Genomic DNA, 25,116 nt, shown 5'->3' on the forward strand with positions numbered 1-25,116 from the left:
TGTTTTTAAATGTTGAAAATGTGTAGGTTGACTTCTCCATTCATCTACAACATACTGCACAACACTCCTCAGAATAAAATTCCTGTATCATTTTAACTTAATTTAATTAAAGGTTGGTTAACTTACCCGTGTGGACTACAGCTCGACGCAGCACAGCCACAATGAGACGTCAAGTGAAAAGTAGCTACCAACTTGGAAAGTTGGCTTTCCCGCATTTCTCAACAAAAAAACAAGAGTTAGCAGAATTGTTGTCCCTTGTATTGAACCCCAACTTGGAGATACAAGTATTAACAACTAATCAAATTTTTTTGGAGAAAACAACTGGCTTGCTTTGTTGTGCTAACTAACATTATTGCCTTAAATGTCAATAATTTATATTTTCAAGCTTGACAAACTGTAATTACTGTTTTAGCCCAAAAAATACAAGTTGTTTTTTTTTGCAGTGATGTTGTTAACCTGCTCTGTATATTTATCAGGCCATGTCCTGTCCATGTCCACTCTGAGGCACCCAGTGTAATTTATCCCAGAAAAAAATCACCAAGAACAGCTGTAGCTTCGCTGTTAGACCTTTAGGTGGCTCCATAACAGCTAGCTGGTGCCAGAGGGCCGACGCAACCAAGTTATTAATAACTAACACCCGGCCTCTAAAAGATCATTTTATTTAATTTGACTTTCATCTTTTCTATAATTCCGTCCCAGTTTTTCTGCACCATGTTCTCGTCTCCCAGATATTAAAAAACATCCTTTTCCCACTTTACTTTCCCTATTCTTACCACATCCTGGGTAACCTGTGGGGCAGACATCCAGATGAGTGATACATAATTCCACGTGTTTGTGAGTGAAAGGACAATGTTCAACTAGAGAAATGCCAACATATCAATAAAGTAACAAGGATTTTATTTACAGAATTATTATTTGTGTATTATCTCTCTCTTTTAAAATATTTTTTATTTTCTTTCTTTAAGGTCTCTGCTTAGTTTTCTCATAATTCCTCGATGTCATGTTGTGTTCAATGTACTTCAACCAGGGAAAAATATCAGAGCTGTTTGAACTCTGAGACATTCAGGAGTTTGGACCAGAGTAGTGGTGTTCATGTGGAGCTCATTCTGTTCTTTGTTTTTAACCCACAGAACCGTACATTTTTCCAGTTGAGGCCTGGGTTCTCCTGGTTGTCATCATTGTCATGATCGTTGGTGGTGTCATTGTGGGTCTTGGAGTGTATTTGAGAAGATTCTTCAACAAAGGTATGCTGTGTGTGTTAATCTCTCACAGTGTTAGTAGATGAAGACAATAGACACAAAAAAATAAATAAATAAATAAATGAGGAGTGATATAACCAGTCCAGCATCAAACATGACTGTGGAATCAGTTTGACGCTGATGTGACGACTAAATATCAGAGAAAACTATAACGATAGGTGTCACTAAGAAACCTTAATCTAAACGACCTCACTGAAAGAACCAGTGAACACCACCAGGGCTGGCTGTGGTCAGACGACCTGAACAAAGGCAAAGCAAACTTAGTTGCACCAACATGACGCTAAACATAGAGATGAAGGTCAGTACCTTCCTCAGGAAATATTTGGGACTACCAGAGTAACACTACAGCAAACTGTAACTGCCATTCAAGTCCTTGTGAGAGGAGTTTAAGGAGACGAGACCCAGGGAAGGGATGCAAAGGTGGTTAGAAACAGGATGGAGGAGAGGGTGGACAGGAAGTGGAGGGTAGTGTTTAACATTTACACAGAAGCTGATTGTGGATACAATGATTGTTTATCTGGCATTTTATCTTTAATTTCTAATTTCTGGAACTTGACTGGAACCAGTCAAACATGTTTCACTCCAAATATTTCTCTTCAATGTGCTCAGAGCTGCTGCTGCTGTCTCTACAGCTGATGATGGGATTTGTTGTCCTCTCAGTCTACCAGGTGGAGGTGGATTCAGGGGTGGAGTCTGTCCAGCTGACCTGCAAAACCACAGCTCACCTGCCTGAAGACGCTAAAGTGGTGTGGAAGGACAGAAAATACTGGACGCTCCATGTGTATCAGAACGGCTCTGACCAGCTTGAAGATCAGAACCAGATTTACAGAAACAGAACAAAGATGAATGAAGACCTGCTGAAAACTGGAGACCTCAGTCTGACCCTGAAATACCCCACATGGGAAGATACAGACATCTACACCTGCACCGTCTACAACAGGTGGAGAAACATCCTGATGAAGAAACAAGTGAAGCTCAATGTCGGAGGTCAGTACTGTAGATACAGGTAAGAGGTCAGAGGTCAATACTGTAGACACAGGTAAGAGGTCAGAGGTCAATACTGTAGATACAGGTCAGAGGTCAGAGGTCAGTACTGTATACAGAGGTCAGAGGTCAATTCTGTAGATACAGGTCAGAGGTCAGAGGTCAGTACTGTAGATACAGGTCAGAGGTCAGAGGTCAGTACTGTAGATACAGGTAAGAGGTCAGAGGTCAATACTGTAGATACAGGTCAGAGGTCAGTACTGTATACAGAGGTCAGAGGTCAATTCTGTAGATACAGGTCAGAGGTCAGAGGTCAGTACTGTAGATACAGGTCAGAGGTCAGAGGTCAGTACTGTAGATACAGGTCAGAGGTCAGAGGTCAGTACTGTAGACACAGGTAAGAGGTCAGAGGTCAATACTGTAGATACAGGTCAGAGGTCAGTACTGTATACAGAGGTCAGAGGTCAATTCTGTAGATACAGGTCAGAGGTCAGAGGTCAGTACTGTAGATACAGGTCAGAGGTCAGAGGTCAGTACTGTAGATACAGGTCAGAGGTCAGTGATTTTCCATCTTTCTGTCCAAACGATTCATGCTCATTGTTAAAATGTATTTTTTCTACCAATGTATTTGTAGTTCTTCCAGTTTCCATCTCATCTGTGGTGATTAGATGTTACATTAGTGTTCATTACAGATTACACTCAGATCTACTGCTGCAGAGCGTCTCGTCCAGTTTCCAGCTTCAGTCTCTTGTAGTTTACCTTTAGACAAGTTGTTCAGTCAGGTAGGTCATCCACCAGAAGTTGTTCTTTCACAGCTTTTTGATGTGAGGTGACAGTGTTAACCAATGCACCTCATTAAAAACAGAATTAATAAAGATAATAATAATGATAAAAAGAGATTCCAGACTGGTGCATTGATGACTCTGTCTTTTGAGGGTCTTTAAGATAAGATAAGATAAGATTAGACATGTTTATTGATCCCACGTATGGGAAATTAACTTGTCACAGTAGCATTGAATTGATTTGAAAAATATATACGACAAAATAACAACGTTTCGAAAATATATAGAGAAATATGAAGACATTCTGTATATACACTGTGGTGGTGGAATAAAAAATATACAAATAAATAGATTGCTAAAACTTTCGGAAAAACTATAAGTTGGTGAGGTAGTGGTTTGTGCAAAAAGGCAGATTTATTTTTGCAAAAGTACAGTTATTATTGACTCAGGCTGGTGTTGTACAGCCTGATGGCAGCTGGGGTGAAGGACCTGCGGTAGCGTTCCTTCCTGCTTTGGTCTCCTACAGTCTGATGCAGTGGGTGAGAGGGGTTGTCCATGATTGATGTCAGCTTGGCTAACATCCTCCTCTCACCCACCTCCTCGATGGAGTCCAGAGAGCAGTCCAGGACAGAGCCGGACCGTCTGACCAGCTTGTTCAGTCTCTTCCTGTCCCTCTCTGAGCTTCCACTGCTCCAGCAGACCACTGCATACAGGATGGCAGAAGCCACCACAGAGTGACTTTAGTGGGTCTTTATATACTTTTCTGATGGTTTTAGAGGGTTTTCAATAATTAGTGGTTTGCTGATGTGAGACCAGAAGAACTTGGTACAATGTTAAAGTACAATGCCTTGGGACCTGCACAAGAAGTACACTGGCTTGTGATTCCCTGTGGATGGATTTAGAACAATTCACTTTCAGTCATGGTTATTAATTGGTTTTTGTATAGGTCACTGTATAATGACAGTAAAGGCTAATATGAATCATTGTTGGTAATTAATGATGTTCAGGATGATAACTGAAGATCATTGTTTGCATGAATCATACATCATCACAGATTAGATCCTAAACTGATCGTACACACAACTGAAGAACTTTTGTGGCATTAATGAATAATTAGAGAGCTCCTGTTTGTTCTTGGGTAAGAAGACCCTCGACCATACATGAACACAAGAAAGACAATCTGCTGCTGGTGCTGGGAAATAAGAATGAAAAGGAATGAACCTGATTAAGACACAGGGAAATGTTCTGAAATCATTCATTCACTTCATAAATGGATAGTTTAACATTTAACATTTAATATGTAGGGGAGTCTACACCTTTTAAATGTCTCGTTAGGGCACCACCTCCTGTTATCGTAGGAAGAACACGGTTTAAATCAATTTATCAGTCTCAATTAAATAATTTGCATATCTGAAGGAGTGAATCCTTTACTACAATTTGTACCAGTCATTCTCTGCCATAAAATAACATCACAAACAACTTCTTAAGTGTGAACAAATATTTATTTAATAAAGTGACAACTATGAATAAATGAGGGACTAATAGAATATAGGAGTGTAATCAAATGAACGAATATAATAAGGTATGAAATAATTTCTGGAGCGATGGTGAGAGATGGAGATGTTTTGAGTCCTAAACTAAAGGAATGGATTTGATATCTGATCTAATCAGTCTTCTCTAAAAGATGTTAGTAGGGAGTTTCAAAGTAGTGACACCAACTCTTTGTCTTAAGCGGTAGGAACGTTTCAGCCTACTTTTGCAGAGTCTTCTCGGCGTTGGTGATGGCGGAGCGTCGGTATGACGAGTTGGTGACGAAGCGGCACAGCTAATGCAGGTCTCTCTGGGACCGGTAGATAGGACTTGTTGCTTGATCTGCAACTCCAACACCCAGCTTTGCTTGAGAGCGTTGTAGGTGTTCAGTCAAAGGCAGATGACACTTGGCAATGTCTTTTACGTTTGAAGAAAGAAACTGGATCGTCACGTCTTCTTGATGTCGTTGCTATGGCAACAGCTTCTTGGTTTCTTGATCCGTCGAAGAGATTGGGTCTTTCTCTGATATCCCAGCTGTCTACGCTGGCTAACTTATAAACGTTGTTGATTAGTACTTCGGTTCGTAGAGTATAAAAATGAATAAAGCTTAGAAAAATATTTAGGTCACTATAAAAATCGTACGTCGGGAAAAACATCCGACGAGAAACAAACAGCGCTTGAAATATTCAAGTGGTTCTTAAACAAGTTACTAAATATAAATGTGACTAAGTACGCAAAGAAGACGACTAAAATAAAAGTAAAATGTGAACGGAAAGTGGAAAGTTGAAAGTGTGGAGAAAGTGCGGCGAAAGAGCGGCGGAAAGAGGAGCGTCTCTCTGGTTTTATGAGTTAATTATTCAGGGCGTGTTTGGATCGGGTTTCCATTTTCTTCGCGCGGAAAGAGAAGGGCACGCCTACTTCTTTGTCTCGAGATGTCTTATTGCCTGATCTTCTTAACCTATTTTATATTATTTAATTGAACCATTCCATCACTCATCATGACTCGTTAGCAATGTTTTTCGTATGCGACAACACTCAACATTACAACATGACAAGATGACGTATCAGAATGACCACATCAAAATAACTCAAAAGCATCAATAAATGAATAAACTCAAGTTCTCTTTACAGTGACATTTTGCTAATAATAAAAAGTTGGGGTTTCTAAAATAACAATTTCAACAGTTATGATTTCAACTAATAGCTACTATTAATAAAAGAACATACCTAAGTTTCAACATTCTTTAACTTCAACAATTGATTAAAAGAGAGAAAATACTTTTAAAGATAGCCACTTGATGGCAATGTTGATCCATCCTTACTGTGACAAATTATGTGAATTTGGGCTAGCATTATTGTACAAGATCGTATCAAAATCGTCTCATTGTGATCGTAAGCACTTGCTGAACAATAATATATAACTTACCAGGTTACAACATTTTTGATAGTCATATTATCAAACTTAGGCTCTTTTAGAGAAGAGAAATGCAGATCAGGGTCTGGTCCTGAGCCAAGGAAAGTTATTTACGACCTTCTTATCTGGGTTCCTCTCCCTTGCTCATTCTCGGAGAGGGGGAGAGGAAAAACCTGTGAAAAGCATGTTTGCATGTATGTCTCTGAAAAAAGAAAATTAGTACATCACAAGTTTAAAACATAATTGAACATCACATTAAGGTTTCTAGGCAAGGCAAGGCAAGGCACGTTTATTTGTATAGCACAATTCGTACACGAGGCAATTCAAAGTGCTTTACAGAAGCAGAAGATATAAAAGCAGATTTAAAAGCATAGAACATTGAATATAGAAAACACAATAAAAGGAAATAAAAACAAATTATTTTAAATAAAATAATTACAGTAATTAGAATCATAAAAGACTGATTTAAAATCAATAAAATAATAAAATGTGTCTAAGAAAAAGCTGCAGCAAATAACAATGTTTTCAAGCCTGATTTAAATGAATGAACAGTTGGTGCGGTCCTCAGGTGTGCAGGGAGTGTGTTCCACAGGTGAGGAGCAGAATAACTGAAAGCTGCTTCACCTTGTTTGGTTCTAATGGACCTATGGCTAAACCACGCCCCCTCCACTCACTCGGACAAACAATCAACATTCGGTGACAGGCGCTATGGCAACTTTCACAGAAAGAGACATTTGTCAGGAGGCTATCAATGATTTTTGGAGTCAGAAGGATTACATTTCATCTCGAAGTGACCAAAAGGGTCTACACTATGCGTTGGAAGGTTATATTAATGATGTTATCATTGAGAAGGTCGGTAAGAAGCTTCTACTTCAGATAGGTTTGCCAAAGTACAAAAACTACATAACAGGCAAATGAACTCCGAGGAAACGAAGTGAAATGATGTACAACGCAGCTAGAAGCTAACATTAGGCTAGTCTAATGTTTTCTAACGTTAGCCTAACGTAACGTTAGACTACGTTGTTAACTAATAAGTCCTTTGAACAGATGTAGACGTCTTTGTTGATTTTATTCACGTTTAGTTGGTGGTGTGGTCTTCCACATAACTAATTAATCCAGAGCAGACACTTCTCTCGGTTGAGATATGGCTTTGGAAAGGGTAAAAAATAGACACCGTCGTCGCCCAGCCTCTCGGGATACCTAGTATCGGAGTTGCAGGTACCCCATGCACACCGTTTGACCATTTTAAACGTATAATGTCACGAAAAAACATATAAAAACATTTAAAAACGAACGAAAACTGACTAACTGCAATGCATTTCAATGGACATGGAAGCAGAGAATGTCCGAGTGTATGGGTTAGCTATGCACACTGTGATTGGCTCATCGCGTTTGGGGGCGTGGTTTAGCCATAGGTCAATTTTCGGAACACACAATAGACCTGTCCCTGACGACCTAAGGGGTCTGGATGCTTCATATGGAATTAGTAAGTCAACAATATATCTTGGTGCCAGACCATTTAGTGCTTTGTAGACCAGCAGTAAGATTTTAAACTCTATCCTTTGGCTCACAGGAAGCCAGTGCAGTGATCTGAGCACTGGTGTGATATGATCCATTTTCCTAGTGTTTGTTAGCACTCTTGCAGCAGCGTTCTGGATCAGCTGTAGTTGTCTAATGGATTTTTTGTTCAGACCAGTAAAGACACCATTACAATAGTCCAATCTACTGAAAATAAATGCATGAACAAGTTTTTCCATGTCTTCTTTGGACAAAAATCCCTTAATTCTGGCTATGTTTTTCAGGTGGTAATACGCTGATCTGGTAATGAGCTTTAGATGGTCATTAAAATTCAAGTCAGAGTCAATAATTACACCAAGATTTCTGGCTTTATCAGTTGATGTCAATGACATGGAGTTAAGGTGAGCCCTGATCTTTGATCTTTCACTTTTGGGGCCAAAGACAATCACTTCAGTCTTATCTGCATTAAGCTGGAGAAAATTTTGGCACATCCACTCATTGATTTGATGAATGCACTTGCTCAGTGAAAGTAAGGGACCGTAATCATCTGATGACATCGAAATATAAAGTTGTGTGTCATCTGCATACGTATGATAAGAAATATTATGGTCCTCCATAATCTGGGCAAGGGGCAGCATGTAGATATTGAAGAGAAGTGGTCCAAGAATGGAACCTTGCGGCACCCCACACATAATCTTTTTTCGTTCGGACACATGTTCACCAATTGACACAAAGTAGTCCCTGTCTTGTAGATATGATTTGAACCAGTGTAGTACAGTGCCAGTTAGTCCCACCCACTTCTCTAGTCTGTCAAGCATTATATCATGATCAACTGTATCAAAGGCAGCACTAAGATCTAATAATACCAGGACTGAAGTTATAGAAGCATCATTATTCAGATGTATGTCATTTAGAACTTTGATAAGTACAGTCTCAGTGCTGTGGTGTGGACGAAAACCAGACTGAAATGCATTAAAGAGATTGTTCTGTGTCATGAAAGCATGAGTTTGCTGAAAAACAATCTTTTCAATGATTTTTCCTAGAAAGGGAAGATTTGATATTGGCCTGTAGTTACTTAATACTGAAGCATCCAGATTAGACTTTTTTAGGAGCGGTTTTATTACTGCAGTTTTCAGTGCTTGAGGAAACTGACCGGACTGAATAGAGTTATTTATTATCTGCAATACATCTGAAGCTATACTATTAAAAACATTTTTAAAAAAGTTTGTTGGCAGAATATCAAGGCAGCATGTTGTGGATTTTAGCTGCGATACAGCTTCCGTCAGAGCTCTATGATCTAGAAGGTCAAAATGTGCCAGATTAACTGGAGAAAAAGAAGGCACAAGAGGAGTTACAATTTTGCCTGAGCTGGAGCTGCAAACTGTTTGTCTTATCCTTGAAATTTTATCTGTGAAAAAGGCTGCGAAATCATTACATGACTTGCTGGATAGCAGTTCCGGAGGGACTGATGTTTGGGGATTTGTCAGCCCATCCACAACAGAAAACAAAGTGCGGGAATTGTTACAGTTTCTGTTAATAATCTCGGAAAAGAATGCTTGTCTTGCCTTCTTCAGCTCATAGTTATAGGTGTGGAGACTGTTTTTGTAAATCTCAAAATGAACCTGGAGTTTGGTTTTTCGCCACCTGCGTTCTGCCTGTCTGCAGACTCTTTTCTGGTCTTTGACCAGTGCTGTGTTCCTCCAAGAGACCTTTTTCCTTCCTGTCAAAATTTTGGTCCTAATAGGGGCAATGGAGTCAATAATAGTTGTAACTTTGGAGCTGAGGGCAGTGTTGGTGATGGTGTAAAAGACTGAGCGAAGACTGCACAGGTGTTATCATTAATATAACGTTTTTTGATTACCTCTGTGACATTTTTGTTATGGATAGCAGGCGTAGTTATTTTAAATGACACACAGTAATGATCAGAAAGAGCAACGTCCGTCACCACAACCTCTGAGATATTAAGCCCTTTGGAAATGACCAAATCTAATATATGCCCTTTATTGTGTGTTGGACATGTTACATGCTGAGAAAGCCCAAAATTATCCAGAATGCCCAAAAGTTCGTGCAGTCAAAATCAATGCAAACAATAGACAGTAGTTTGACAAACTCGTCTGAAAACCTTGCATTGTATTTTGGTTGTTTGTAGATGGTTACAAAGAGAGATCGACAGGGAGATTTTAATTGAATAGCAACATATTCAAACGAGTCAAACTGCCCATAAGAAGCTTTCTTGCCCTGAATGCTGTCATTAAACAACACGGCGACTCCACCTCCTTTCTTATGCCTTCTTACTTCACTCATGAAGCTGAAGTTTGGAGGGGCTGACTCATTAAGAACTGTTGAACTGTTGTCTTGTGTTAGCCAACTTTCAGTTAAGAACATAATATCAAGCTTGTGCTTGATTATAAAATCATTGATTAAGAATGATTTGCCTGCCAGAGACCTAACATTTAAAAGAGCTAAGTTAAATGTGCTAAAAAGTTGATCATTCCCATGTTTGGAAACAGACTGTGGCTGACATGGAATGCGAATTAAATTTGATGAAGACATTTTTCTAGAAAGATGAACCAATCTTCTCCTCCGGCCTATAGATACATGAATCAATGCAGCTTCCGACACAATGGGCCCTGGCTTTTCCTTGGAAAAGTCAGGCACTACATTTGCCTTAAAACCTGGACCCAGAGCACATCAATTCCCAACACAGGTAACAAGCTGTGTTGGGCTCGTATTGGGGGATTGGAGTAGCGTCAGCTTTGGAGGGGGTGGTGGTGGTGCCCGTCGGCGGAGAGTGGGTGGTTGTGAGGGCCGAGGTGGAATTTGGGGGGACAGGATCTCAGATGGGCCAGTTGGGCTCGTATTGGGGGATTGGAATAGCGTCAGCTTTGGAGGGGGTGGTGGTGGTGCCCGTCGGCGGAGAGTGGGTGGTTGTGAGGGCCGAGGTGGAATTTGGGGGGACAGGATCTCAGATGGGCGAGGGGTAAATTTAATGCCGACACTGACAAGTCTGTTCATTTGGTCAGTAAACTCCAGCATAGGAGAGGAGGGTGATGGGATACCCTCTGAGCTGGATGGAGTTTGGACAGTTGGAGATGGTGTGCAGGGCAGAGTTTTGATGGTAGGAGACAAATCCTCACAACCAGTGGCCCCTGGTGGAGGACATGAGGCATCCTCTTTTTTGCTCTGACATCCCTCATGGTCAGCGCTTACAGGTGGGGGGAGAGTCACTTCTCCTTGTTTTGGTGTTTGCTCCTTTTGTTTGGATTCCTCATATCTCTTGTCCTTGGGAATGGGAGCAGTATGACGCAGGCATGAAGATAGGTTGCCACAGAAAAGTTTAACTCCTGCCTTGTTCAGAGACATTCCATCTCCTTTGAAAAAGTGTCTCCGGTCCCAGAAAAAGTTAAAATTGTCAATAAAATGCACTGAGTGGACATCACATGCAGTTGAGAGCCAACTGTTTAGTGCAAACAATTTGCTGAATCTTTCACATCCTCCTCTGACTGGTGGTAAAGGCCCACTGAAGAAAACTTCAACATTCAGAGAGCTCACTGTGTTTAGCAGATTACCTAAATCTCGCTTAAGCACTTCAGATTGTCGCTTCACAATATCATTTGCTCCAGTGTGCAGCACGAGATATTTCAGAGTTGGAATCTCTGCTACAATACTGAGGATTCTGTCTGTCATATTGGAGACGGTATCATCAGGAAAACACAACACTTTAGTGTTTCTGCCAAACATGCTTCCCATGTCTTTAATTGCAGAATCACCAACAACAAGAGTCTGAGGCCCAGTCAGTAGCTTTCCTTGTAGCTTTCGGACTTCAGACTTTCGGTCAGGCCTTACCCTTCTCTGTGAGTCAGTGAAGTTATCCAGGTCTTCAGTTGGAAATCCAGGGTCCTGCAGTAGTGGAGCAAAGCGATTTTGCAGCTGCACACTTGAGGGTTTGGGAGGTTCGTTGCTCCTGTTCCCTTTCGCTTTTATCCACAGCTGTGTCTTATTCTGCACTGGCGTTGAGGATGATGATAACGCAGGCCAGCCTGTTGCATCACTGATCTCTGGGCACTGGATTCTACCCGTTAGACGTCTCCCCATAGCAGGTGATTTATTCTTAGGCCTTGCCCCGAGAGCATTCCAGGGAGGACTGATACTGGAAGAACTACTACCCAGCACACAGCCTTTTTGTTTTGTAGGAGCTGTATAAGAGCTAATTAGCGGTGTGTTAGCATTCCCCTGTCCATTGTTTTGAGTCAGCGACAAAGTGCTGTCATTTCCACAAAGTCCATTCACCTCTGCATTTATTTCCAAACGTTGAATTTTTGTCTCCAGCACTGCTATTTTCTGGAGAAGTTTGCAGAGGTCATCTTCGGAAAAGGGAGGCATCTTACTGCCAATTAGCTTAGTTTAGCTTAGCTTAGCTTAGCTTAGCTTAACTCCTCAATCCCAATCACTGCAGCTGGTATAGGTGTCCTTGTAGGCCACGCTCACGAAGTAAAACAGTTTAAAATAACAGTGGTAGCCTTCAGGAACTTTCAAAAATAAAACTCCAAGTGATATATGGGTGTCCAGGATCCACTTTCCATAAGTTTATAAGCAGAAGGAATCGATTGCAGTGGGAAAAGATAGATAAAAACAATTGTCTAGACATTGTCCATACAAAGTAGAAGAGTCATTTAATTCAATCTTTGTAGTTCCTGACATCGCATTGATGTTCTTTCAATTCAGGACTAATTAGTCAAGAAACAAGAGTGGAAATTCCACAAGAAGTGTAAATCTGTTGTTGGGATCTGAACCTGGTGGTGAGCTATGGAAGCTCACCATGCCTAACCAAGTTAACCACATGGTTGCCTTTGTCTTGGAAACAAAGGGAAGCCCTGGAAACTCTAAGTCCCACAATCCTCCAGGTGTGAAAACTGGCCCAGCAGTTCACTGGCTGACAGTGGCATGTGACATCTGAGGTCATCAGGTCATATAAAATGCGCTGTTTGGCCAGTGTTCTCACTCTCTTACTCTCTGACTCTCTCCCCCACTACAACTCCACACCTCCACGTGGAGACCCCCAGCTGCTCGGCTGCAGCTGGGCGCCAGGTAGTCTGCTAACAAAGAGCAACTACTTGCAGGCCTGTTCTCCATACAGCAGCGAAGCGAGTTCCTGCTGAGGAATCTACACCAGCTCTTTAGCCAACAAACCAAAGGTTTTGCAGGCTAAACTCTCAAACAACAGGAGCCACACGGCTAGTTAGCACCGAGCTGCTAACCAGCCACTTCAAAGGACTTCAAGGAGCGGCTGGTTTCCCTCCAACGTTTGCCATCAGGAAAACACAGCAAGGACTACAACTTTTCCCAGTTTGGCTTTCCATCAGGAACCGCCAGCTAAAGGAGCAACACACCAGAAATGGACTTTCCACCAACTGGTAGTATGACCTGGGCCTAGTCAAGCTAAGCTAAGCTACGCATAGAACTTTCATTTGATGTGATATTTGTTTTCATTGAGTTGTTTGAGTATTGTGATTTGATGTTAGTTTAGATTATGCAACACATAGACTCAGGGTCTTGCATGCTTAACTAACCACTCTTCCTCTCACCTGGCACCTCATAAAACCCTTATCACATTCCACACATCTACTGGCGAGCACATGGTCTGAGTGTCCCCACTCAGCAGCCATTGTTTCCTTTGTGTTCAAGACCTCAAGGCCCAGCGGCCATCTTGACACACCCACAACCGGCGGCCATCTTGACACGCCCACAACCGGCGGCCATCTTGGCACACCCAAAACCATTTTGGCTCACACACACACACATACACACACACACACCTGTATTGAGTACACTGTAGTTAGCTTGTATGTTTAATTTTATTCTTGTTAATAAATGTCTTTTAAACATACCTGTCTGTTTAATGTTGCACAAGAGTGAATATTGCCAACCTCTACACTGTCAAGAACTCCAAATTCCTTCAACTTTAAAGCAGCACTAAAGAAGTTTTCCTCTTCGGTCCCCCTACTGGTTGGAAGTGTAATTGTCCATTACTTCCGTCGTAAATAAGTTAGCCTACTGCATCCTACTGTCGCAGGCACGTTATTTGTTTATGCAGAACCGGCTTTGGAAACAATCAACGATTTGAAGGATGTCCAGTGAGAAGGTAGAGTATGTTGCATGATTTTACGAAAGTATGATGTATTGCAACATTAGAATGAAGTAAAACAAAATAATGACATTGCTTGCTATTTTTATTTCTGTGTGAAACTGTAAATTTGAAACGGCAGATTAGCAATAGCCAGATAGGTTTACATAAGGACGAAAAATAAAGAAACGTATTGCCTAACAGTTTAGCATGTAATAGCCATTTGCATTGTCTGTGAAAATCTTGTGAATGTTGTTGAAAAAAGTTTCAGAGACCGTTGTGAACTAAGACAACTTTGGGAACGATCAAACATTTGAGGTTATTTTGGCAGTTATTGTCTTAGCTTGCAGAGATAGTTACAGCGATATTTAGCTTAGCGATAGTTACATACAATAGCGAACACCTTAGCTAACATGAGCCATAGCGATAGTTACATATATATTAGCACAATAGCTAATGCCTTAGCTAAGATGAGCCGATAAAATAATTGACAATGTATTGAACACTGATGCACACTGTTTGAGTCCAGCAGCAGCAAAGCCAAGTCACCATCCGTCTTGCATTTTGTTGCCTCCTTCAGCTCCTTCAGCTCTCGCCAACGAGTATGAGCCGGTCCGATATTCACTCTCGTTTTAGCTCTTTCTTTATCATGCTCTCGTTTTTTTTTCTTCGCCTCATCGGACAGTACACTCCTCCTTTTCTTTGCAGGCTCTGTCATGAAGCTGGTATCTTCCACACACCTGCTGAGTGTTCTCTCACTGATCTGATTCACTCTCTCACTGATTTGAGCTTCAACCTACCGGCTTTTGTAGCCGCGTTGCCGTAAAGCAGGTCAAATTTGTAGTCTTTTTAGAACTACAAAAACGCTACCCGACGAAGCAAAGTTACATAGTGCGGTTACAGCCAATAGAGGGCCGCAAAGCGAATACAGAATTGTCTTTCACCCGGTTTTGAGGTGATAAATCACTGAAACTATTTTTGAAACATTATTTTAAGGTACTAAAAACTCTTTAGTGTTGCTTTAACTAGTTGTTAACGTGGTAATTTTGGTTATAGTTATTAAGTTAATTATTAATCCGAAACCCAAATTGACAATTTAGTATAATTTATGAGACTGTTTTGATTGATTGGCTATCTTTTCCCTTCCTAGAAGGGTGGTGCCCCGAGGTGATCTGTTAATTCGGATCCAATTATGTAACAATAAATAATTATTTTTGATAATTATTAATTATTCATGATAGCCAAACCCAAATATTGAGTGCCTTAGTACCCAGGCCCAACACTATCTTTTTGGCTCAGATGACGTCCTCAGCATTAGGGAGGTCCGATAGCATGGGTCTGTCCGGCATCTGGACATGGCACATTTATGGCTAAGGTGTAAAAGGTTGATCTGTTAGAAGAGTTCCTCTGCAAAACAACTTCGTAAATTTAAATTCCAGAGAGGGGGAGAATTGAGAGGACCACAGGTTCCTACAAATACATCAGTAGTTTACACTTCTTAACTTGTCTCTGTTCAATGGAGAATGGGACATATTTCAGACTGAAACCAGTCAAACATGTTTCACTCCAAATATTTCTCTTCAATGTGCTCAGAGCTGCTGCTGCTGTCTCTACAGCTGATGATGGGATTTGTTGTCCTCTCAGTCCCCCAGGTGGTAGAGGTGGATTCAGGGGTGGAGTCTGTCCAGCTGACCTGCAAAACCACAGCTCACCTGCCTAAAGACGCTAAAGTGGTGTGGAAGGACAGAAAATACTGGACGGTCCATGTGTATCAGAACGGCTCTGACCAGCTTGAAGACCAGAACCAGTTTTACAGAAACAGAACGAAGATGAATGAAGACCTGCTGAAAACTGGAGACCTCAGTCTGACCCTGAAATACCCCACAGATGGAGACACCAACATCTACACCTGCACCGTCTACAACAAGAAGGGAAAGATCCTGATGAAGAAACAAGTGGAGCTCAATGTCAGAGGTCAGTACTGTAGATACAGGTCAGAGGTCAGAGGTCATTATTGTAGATACAGGTCAGAGGTCAGTACTTTAGATACAGGTCAGAGGTCAATACTGTAGACACAGGTCAGAGGTCAGTACTGTAGATACAGGTCAGAGGTCAGAGGTCAATACTGTAGACACAGGTCAGAGGTCAGTACTGTAGATACAGGTCAGAGGTCAGAGGTCAATACTGTAGATACAGGTCAGAGGTCAGTACTTTAGATACAGGTCAGAGGTCAGTACTGTAGATAGAGGTCAGAGGTCAGAGGTCAGTACTATAGATACAGGTCAGAGGTCAGTACTGTAGATAGAGGTCAGAGGTCAGTACTATAGATACAGGTCAGAGGTCAGTACTGTAGATATAGGTCAGAGGTCAGTACTGTAGATACAGGTCAGAGGTCAGTACTGTAGATACAGGTCAGAGGTCAGAGGTCAGTACTGTAGATACAGGTCAGAGGTCAGTACTGTAGATACCGGCAGAGCCCGTCTACGGAGAGCCTTCCCACTCTCTATTAAGTCCCATTGTAACGAATTTCGGTTGCAGTTCCACCAGATTTCCACTGGGGGCGATCGCCATGAGTGGAACATGAATGGGACTCTATGGAGCTAAACGGCTAAATGTGTCTCTTTCACCCGATTATCGTTGAGAAATCTCAGATTTGATTGTAGGTTTTGCAAGTTCAACATGGGTTATAGGTCAAAAGTTCGTTACAGGTCAGTACTGTAGATACAGGTCAGAGGTCAGAGGTCAGTACTGTAGATACAGGTCAGAGGTCAATACTGTAGATACAGGTCAGAGGTCAGTACTGTAGATACAGGTCAGAGGTCAGTACTGTAGATACAGGTCAGAGGTCAGTACTGTAGATACAGGTCAGAGGTCAGAGGTCAGTGATTTTCCATCTTTCTGTCCAAACAATTCACGCTGATTGCTGAAATGGATTTTTTCTACCAATGTATTTGTAGTTATTCCAGTTTCCATCTCATCTGTGGTGATTAGATGTTACATTAGTGTTCATTACAGATTACACTCAGATCTACTGCTGCAGAGCGTCTCGTCCAGTTTCCAGCTTCAGTCTCTTGTAGTTTACCTTTAGACAAGTTGTTCAGTCAGGTAGGTCATCCACCAGAAGTTGTTCTTTCACAGCTTTTTGATGTGAGGTGACAGTGTTAACAAATGCACCTCATTAGAAACAGAATAAATAAAGATAATAACAATGATAAAAAGAGATTCCTGACTGGTGCATTGATGAATCTGCCTTCTGAGGGTCTTTAAGATAAGATAAGATAAGATTAAACATGTTTATTGATCCCACGTATGGGAAATTAACTTGTCACAGTAGCATTGAATTGATTTGAAAAATATATACGACAAAATAACAACGTTTCGAAAATATATAGAGAAATATGAAGACACTCTGTATATACACTGTGGTGGTGGAATAAAAAATTTACAAATAAATAGATTGCTAAAACTTTCGGAAAAACTATAAGTTGGTGAGGTAGTGGTTTGTGCAAAAAGGCAGATTTATTTGTGCAAAAGTACAGTTATTATTGACTCAGGCTGGTGTTGTACAGCCTGATGGCAGCTGGGGTGAAGGACCTGCGGTAGCGTTCCTTCTTGCAGCGTGGATGCAGCAGTCTGCTGCTGAAGGAGCTGCTTAGGTCTCCTACAGTCTGATGCAGTGGGTGAGAGGGGTTGTTCATGATTGATGTCAGCTTGGCTAACATCCTCCTCTCACCCACCTCCTCGATGGAGTCCAGAGAGCAGTCCAGGACAGAGCCGGCCCGTCTGACCAGCTTGTTCAGTCTCTTCCTGTCCCTCTCTGAGCTTCCACTGCTCCAGCAGACCACTGCATACAGGATGGCAGAAGCCACCACAGAGTGACTTTAGTGGGTCTTTATATACTTTTCTGATGGTTTTAGAGGGTTTTCAATAATTAGTGGTTTGCTGATGTGAGACCAGAAGAACTTGGTACAATGTTAAAGTACAATTCCTTGGGACCTGCACAAGAAGTACACTGGCTTCTGATTACCTGTGGATGGATTTAGAACAATTCACTTTCAGTCATGGTTATTAATTGGTTTTTGTATAGGTCACTGTATAATGACAGTAAAGGCTAATATGAATTATTGTTGGTAATTAATGATGTTCAGGATGATAACTGAAGATCATTGTTTGCATGAATCATACATCATCACAGATTAGATCCTAAACTGATCGTACACACAACTGAAGAACTTTTGTGGCATTAATGAATAATTAGAGAGCTCCTGTTTGTTCTTGGGTAAGAAGACCCTCGACCATACATGAACACAAGAAAGACAATCTGCTGCTGGTGCTGGGGAATAAGAATGAAAAGGAATGAACCTGATTAAGACACAGGGAAATGTTCTGAAATCATTCATTCACTTCATAAATGGATAGTTTAACATTTAACATTTAATATGTAGGGGAGTCTACACCTTTTAAATGTCTCGTTAGGGCACCACCTCCTGTTATCGTAGGAAGAACACGGTTTAAATCAATTTATCAGTCTCAATTAAATAATTTGCATATCTGAAGGAGTGAATCCTTTACTACAATTTGTACCAGTCATTCTCTGCCATAAAATAACATCACAAACAACTTCTTAAGTGTGAACAAATATTTATTTAATAAAGTGACAACTATGAATAAATGAGGGACTAATAGAATATAGGAGTGTAATCAAATGAACGAATATAATAAGGTATGAAATAATTTCTGGAGCGATGGTGAGAGATGGAGATGTTTTGAGTCCTAAACTAAAGGAATGGATTTGATATCTGATCTAATCAGTCTTCTCTAAAAGATGTTAGTAGGGAATTTCAAAGTAGTGACACCAACTCTTTGTCTTAAGCGGTAGGAACGATTCAAGCCTACTTTTGCAGAGTCTTCTCGGCGTTGGTGATGGCGGAGCGTCGGTATGACGAGTTGGTGACGAAGCGGCACAGCTAATGCAGGTCTCTCTGGGACCGGTAGATAGGACTTGTTGCTTGATCTGCAACTCCAACACCCAGCTTTGCTTGAGAGCGTTGTAGGTGTTCAGTCAAAGGCAGATGACACTTGGCAATGTCTTTTACGTTTGAAGAAAGAAACTGGATCGTCATGTCTTCTTGATGTCGTTGCTATGGCAACAGCTTCTTGGTTTCTTGATCCGTCGAAGAGATTGGGTCTTTCTCTGATATCCCAGCTGTCTACGCTGGCTAACTTATAAACGATGTTGATTAGTACTTCGGTTCGTAGAGTATAAAAATGAATAAAGCTTAGAAAAATATTTAGATCACTATAAAAATCGTACGTCGGGAAAAACATCCGACGAGAAACAAACAGCGCTTGAAATATTCAAGTGGTTCTTAAACAAGCTACTAAGTATAAATGTGACTAAGTACGCAAAGAAGACGACTAAAATAAAAGTAAAATGTGAACGGAAAGTGGAAAGTTGAAAGTGCGGAGAAAGAGCGGCGGAAAGAGGAGCGTCTCTCTGGTTTATGAGTTAATTATTCAGGGCGTGTTTGGATCGGGTTTCCATTTTCTTCGCGCGGAAAGAGAAGGGCATGCCTACTTCTTTGTCTCGAGATGTCTTATTGCCTGATCTTCTTAACCTATTTTATATTATTTAATTGAACCATTCCATCACTCATCATGACTCGTTAGCAATGTTTTTCGTATGCGACAACACTCAACATTACAACATGACAAGATGACGTATCAGAATGACCACATCAAAATAACTCAAAAGCATCAATAAATGAATAAACTCAAGTTCTCTTTACAGTGACATTTTGCTAATAATAAAAAGTTGGGGTTTCTAAAATAACAATTTCAACAGTTATGATTTCAACTAATAGCTACTATTAATAAAAGAACATACCTAAGTTTCAACATTCTTTAACTTCAACAATTGATTAAAAGAGAGAAAATACTTTTAAAGATAGCCACTTGATGGCAATGTTGATCCATCCTTACTGTGACAAATTATGTGAATTTGGGCTAGCATTATCGTACAAGATCGTATCAAAATCGTCTCATTGTGATCGTAAGCACTTGCTGAACAATAATATTACAACATTTTTGATAGTCATATTATCAAACTTAGGCTCTTTTAGAGAAGAGAAATGCAGATCAGGGTCTGGTCCTGGGGAAAGAAAGTTATTTACGACCTTCTTATCTGGGTTCCTCTCCCTTGCTCATTCTCGGAGAGGGGGAGAGGAAAAACCTGTGAAAAGCATGTTTGCATGTATGTCTCTGAAAAAAGAAAATTAGTACATCACAAGTTTAAAACATAATTGAACATCACATTAAGGTTTCTAGACATTGTCCATACAAAGTAGAAGAGTCACTTAATTCAATCTTTGTAGTTCCTGACATCGCATTGATGTTCTTTCAATTCAGGACTAATTAGTCAAGAAACAAGAGTGGAAATTCCACAAGAAGTGTAAATCTGTTGTTGGGATCTGAACCTGGTGGTGAGCTATGGAAGCTCACCATGCCTAACCAAGTTAACCACATGGTTGCCTTTGTCTTGGAAACAAAGGGAAACCCTGGAAACTCTAAGGCCCTGTCCACACGTAAACGCAAATACGCCAAAATGGAGGTTTTTTTAATCGTTTTGGCCGAGCGTCCACACGTATCCTGTAAACGCATAGCCCTAAAACGCACTTTTCTGAAAACGGGTCCCAGGGTGGAGAAATTCGAAAACGCAGCTCCTGCGTTTTCTTGTGGACGGGGAATACGGGAAAACGATGACGTCATCGCCACACTCCCGAGCAGCCTTCCAGTTCCCGCGAGACGTCTCGTAACAACATCAACAACAATGGCGGACTACATGCTAGTTTTCATGCTGGAGACGATATAGAGCCTATTAGGGTTACTAGGGCAAAATATCATGCTCCTGTGCCACCACGCTGAGCAAAAAAGGCGATTTGTAAACAGCGCTCAAGCTTTGTGCGCATGCTCCGCATCTTCCTCTCCATTTTTGGTGAATTTCTGAAACCGAAACAGCGCCACCTATAGGCCTGGAATATGAAGTAGCGTTTTCGGTCGTGCTGAAACGGACCTGTGTGGACGCGGATATTTCTTGAAACGATGATCGAAAACGGAGAGGGAAAAGATCGTTTTCGTACGTGTGGACGGGCCCTAAGTCCCACAATCCTCCAGGTGTGAAAACTGGCCCAGCAGTTCACTGGCCGACAGTGGCATGTGACCTCTGAGGTCATCAGGTCATATAAAATGCGCTGTTTGGCCAGTGTTCTCACTCTCTTACTCTCTGACTCTCTCCCCCACTACAACTCCACACCTCCACGTGGAGACCCCCAGCTGCTCGGCTGCAGCTGGGCGCCAGGTAGTCTGCTAACAAAGAGCAACTACTTGCAGGCCTGTTCTCCATACAGCAGCGAAGCGAGTTCCTGCTGAGGAATCTACACCAGCTCTTTAGCCAACAAACCAAAGGTTTTGCAGGCTAAACTCTCAAACAACAGGAGCCACACGGCTAGTTAGCACCGAGCTGGTAACCAGCCACTTCAAAGGACTTCAAGGAGCGGCCGGTTTCCCTCCAACGTTTGCCATCAGGAAAACACAGCAAGGACTACAACTTTTCCCAGTTTGGCTTTCCATCAGGAACCGCCAGCTAAAGGAGCAACACACCAGAAATGGACTTTCCACCAACTGGTAGTATGACCTGGGCCTAGTCAAGCTAAGCTAAGCTACGCATAGAACTTTCATTTGATGTGATATTTGTTTTCATTGAGTTGTTTGAGTATTGTGATTTGATGTTAGTTTAGATTATGCAACACATAGACTCAGGGTCTTGCATGCTTAACTAACCACTCTTCCTCTCACCTGGCACCTCATAAAACCCTTATCACATTCCACACATCTACTGGCGAGCACATGGTCTGAGTGTCCCCACTCAGCAGCCATTGTTTCCTTTGTGTTCAAGACCTCAAGGCCCAGCGGCCATCTTGACACACCCACAACCGGCGGCCATCTTGACACGCCCACAACCGGCGGCCATCTTGGCACACCCACAACCAGCGGCCATTTTGGCTCACACACACACACACACACACACACACACACACACACACACACACACCTGTATTGATTACACTGTAGTTAGCTTGTATGTTTAATTTTATTCTTGTTAATAAATGTCTTTTAAACATACCTGTCTGTTTAATGTTGCACAAGAGTGAATATTGCAAACCTCTACACTGTCAAGAACTCCAAATTCCTTCAACTTTAACTAGTTGTTAACGTGGTAATTTTGGTTATAGTTATTAAGTTAATTATTAATCCGAAACCCATATTGACAATTTAGTATAATTTATGAGACAGTTTTGATTGATTGGCTATCTTTTCCCTTCCTAGAAGGGTGGTGCCCCGAGGTGATCTGGTAATTCAGATCCAATTATGTAACAATAAATAATTATTTTTGATAATTATTAATTATTCATGATAGCCAAACCCAAATATTGAGTGCCTTAGTACCCAGGCCCAACACTATCTTTTTGGCTCAGATGACGTCCTCAGCATTAGGGAGGTCCGATAGCATGGGTCTGTCCGGCATCTGGACATGGCACATTTATGGCTAAGGTGTAAAAGGTTGATCTGTTAGAAGAGTTCCTCTGCAAAACAACTTCGTAAATTTAAATTCCAGAGAGGGGGAGAATTGAGAGGACCACAGGTTCCTACAAATACATCAGTAGTTTACACTTCTTAACTTGTCTCTGTTCAATGGAGAATGGGACATATTTCAGACTGAAACCAGTCAAACATGTTTCACTCCAAATATTTCTCTTCAATGTGTTCAGAGCTGCTGCTGCCGTCTCTTCAGCTGATGATGGGATTTGTTGTCCTCTCAGTCCCCCAGGTGGTAGAGGTGGATTCAGGGGTGGAGTCTGTCCAGCTGACCTGCAAAACCACTGCTCACCTGCCTGAAGACGCTAAAGTGGAGTGGAAGGACGGATACAATGATGTGGTCCATGTGTATCAGAACGGCTCTGACCAGCTTGAAGACCAGAACCAGTTTTACAGAAACAGAACGAAGAAGAATGAAGACCTGCTGAAAAGTGGAGACCTCAGTCTGACCCTGAAATACCCCACAGATGGAGACACCAACATCTACACCTGCACCGTCTACAACAAGAAGGGAAAGATCCTGATGAAGAAACAAGTGGAGCTCAATGTCAGAGGTCAGTACTGTAGATACAGGTCAGAGGTCAGAGGTCAGTACTGTAGATACAGGTCAGAGGTCAGAGGTCAGACGTCATTATTGTAGATACAGGTCAGAGGTCAGTACTTTAGATACCGGTCAGAGGTCAGTACTTTAGATACAGGTCAGAGGTCAGAGGTCAATACTGTAGACACAGGTCAGAGGTCAGTACTGTAGATACAGGTCAGAGGTCAGAGGTCAATACTGTAGACACAGGTCAGAGGTCAGTACTGTAGATACAGGTCAGAGGTCAGAGGTCAATACTTTAGATACAGGTCAGAGGTCAGTACTGTAGATAGAGGTCAGAGGTCAGTATAATAGATACAGGTCAGAGGTCAGTACTGTAGATAGAGGTCAGAGGTCAGTACTATAGATACAGGTCAGAGGTCAGTATTGTAGATACAGGTCAGAGGTCAGAGGTCAGTACTGTAGATACAGGTCAGAGGTCAGAGGTCAGTACTGTAGATACAGGTCAGAGGTCAGTACTGTAGATACAGGTCAGAGGTCAGAGGTCAGTACTGTAGATACAGGTCAGAGGTCAGTACTGTAGATACCGGCAGAGCCCGTCTACGGAGAGCCTTCCCACTCTCTATTAAGTCCCATTGTAACGAATTTCGGTTGCAGTTCCACCAGATTTCCACTGGGGGGCGATCGCCATGAGTGGAACATGAATGGGACTCTATGGAGCTAAATGGCTAAATGTGTCTCTTTCACCCGATTGTCGTTGAGAAATCTCAGATTTGATTGTAGGTTTTGCAAGTTCAACATGGGTTATAGGTCAAAAGTTGAATGAACGAGAACTTATGTCCTTTCGTTTTCTTACAGGTTGAGTTGTTGTTGCCCATAACACGCTAGCATTGTGCTAATGAACGCTGATTGGTCAGTGAAGGACTGATTACGACCAGATCCCGCTTGACGGCATCGTGGCATCCGAAACGGGACCAGAATGTTAAGGCGTACTTTTCCGCCAAAGTTTTTTTTTTTCGGCCCGGTCTTTTAAAACAACAAAACAAAAACTCTTCTAGCACGATTATTTACCTGTGTCAGCTGTGTTGTCCATGCCTCGAGAGAAAAGAAAGTGCAAGCACCAAAGCAGTGACTGAAGGATTGCCGTAAAGCAGTATCTCTGGTCGTACGATGTGTATGACGTCAATGACATTTTAAAATACTTTTTAAAGCAAATAAGTGACTCTAAAAAATCTAACACCCAGCAATGTGTCATTTCTTTGCATCTCCTTTCAAATTCAATATTCAAATTACTGCACAAAAAATTATATCCTGAGAAAAGTGGATTTTGAGGGGTACTGCTCCATAGACCGCCATTCATTCTGCACTCGTCATGAGAGTGCCCTCATATGGAACCAGAATGGAACTGCAACCAGTTCAGAAGCCGGAAGTTCAATGAGAGTGGAACTTCTCCCCATATTAGACGTTCTCTGATACCGGTCAGAGGTCAGAGGTCAGTACTTTAGATACAGGTCAGAGGTCAGTACTGTAGATACAGGTCAGAGGTCAGAGGTCAATACTGTAGATACAGGTCAGAGGTCAGAGGTCAATACTGTAGATACAGGTCAGAGGTCAGTACTGTAGATACAGGTCAGAGGTCAGAGGTCAGTACTGTAGATACAGGTCAGAGGTCAATACTGTAGATACAGGTCAGAGGTCAGTACTGTAGATACAGGTCAGAGGTCAGAGGTCAATACTGTAAATACAGGTCAGAGGTCAGTACTTTAGATACAGGTCAGAGGTCAGAGGTCAGTGATTTTCCATCTTTCTGTCCAAACGATTCACGCTGATTGTTGAAATGGATTTTTTCTACCAATGTATTTGTAGTTATTCCAGTTTCCATCTCATCTGTGGTGATTAGATGTTACATTAGTGTTCATTACAGATTACACTCAGATCTACTGCTGCAGAGCGTCTCGTCCAGTTTCCAGCTTCAGTCTCTTGTAGTTTATTTGTGCAAAAGTACAGTTATTATTGACTCAGGCTGGTGTTGTGCAGCCTGATGGCAGTTGGAATGAAGGACCTGCGGTAGCGTTTCTTCTTGCAGCGTGGATGCAGCAGTCTGCTGCTGAAGGAGCTGCTTAGGTCTCCTACAGTCTGATGCAGTGGGTGAGAGGGGTTGTCCATGATTGATGTCAGCTTGGCTAACATCCTCCTCTCACCCACCTCCTCGATGGAGTCCAGAGAGCAGTCCAGGACAGAGCCGGACCGTCTGACCAGCTTGTTCAGTCTCTTCCTGTCCCTCTCTGAGCTTCCACTGCTCCAGCAGA

At 41.8% G+C, this 25,116-nt stretch overlaps 1 protein-coding gene across 1 annotated transcript; it reads left to right on the top strand.

The window, feature by feature from the left end:
* Positions 1–1,084: 1,084 nt before the first annotated feature.
* LOC311491992 (butyrophilin-like protein 2) lies at positions 1,085–24,707 on the top strand (the record flags this gene model as incomplete). Its single annotated transcript, XM_084550099.1, has 5 exons — positions 1,085–1,244; positions 1,920–2,246; positions 15,256–15,585; positions 22,491–22,653; positions 24,674–24,707. The coding sequence occupies exons 1-5, from the start codon at positions 1,184–1,186 to the stop codon at positions 24,705–24,707; spliced, it is 915 nt and encodes a 304-aa protein (XP_084406225.1). The 5' UTR covers positions 1,085–1,183.
* Positions 24,708–25,116: the final 409 nt, after the last annotated feature.

This window comes from Chelon labrosus (genome assembly GCF_963514085.1).
Source record: "Chelon labrosus genome assembly, chromosome: 1".
NCBI classification, from domain to species: Eukaryota; Metazoa; Chordata; class Actinopteri; order Mugiliformes; family Mugilidae; genus Chelon; species Chelon labrosus.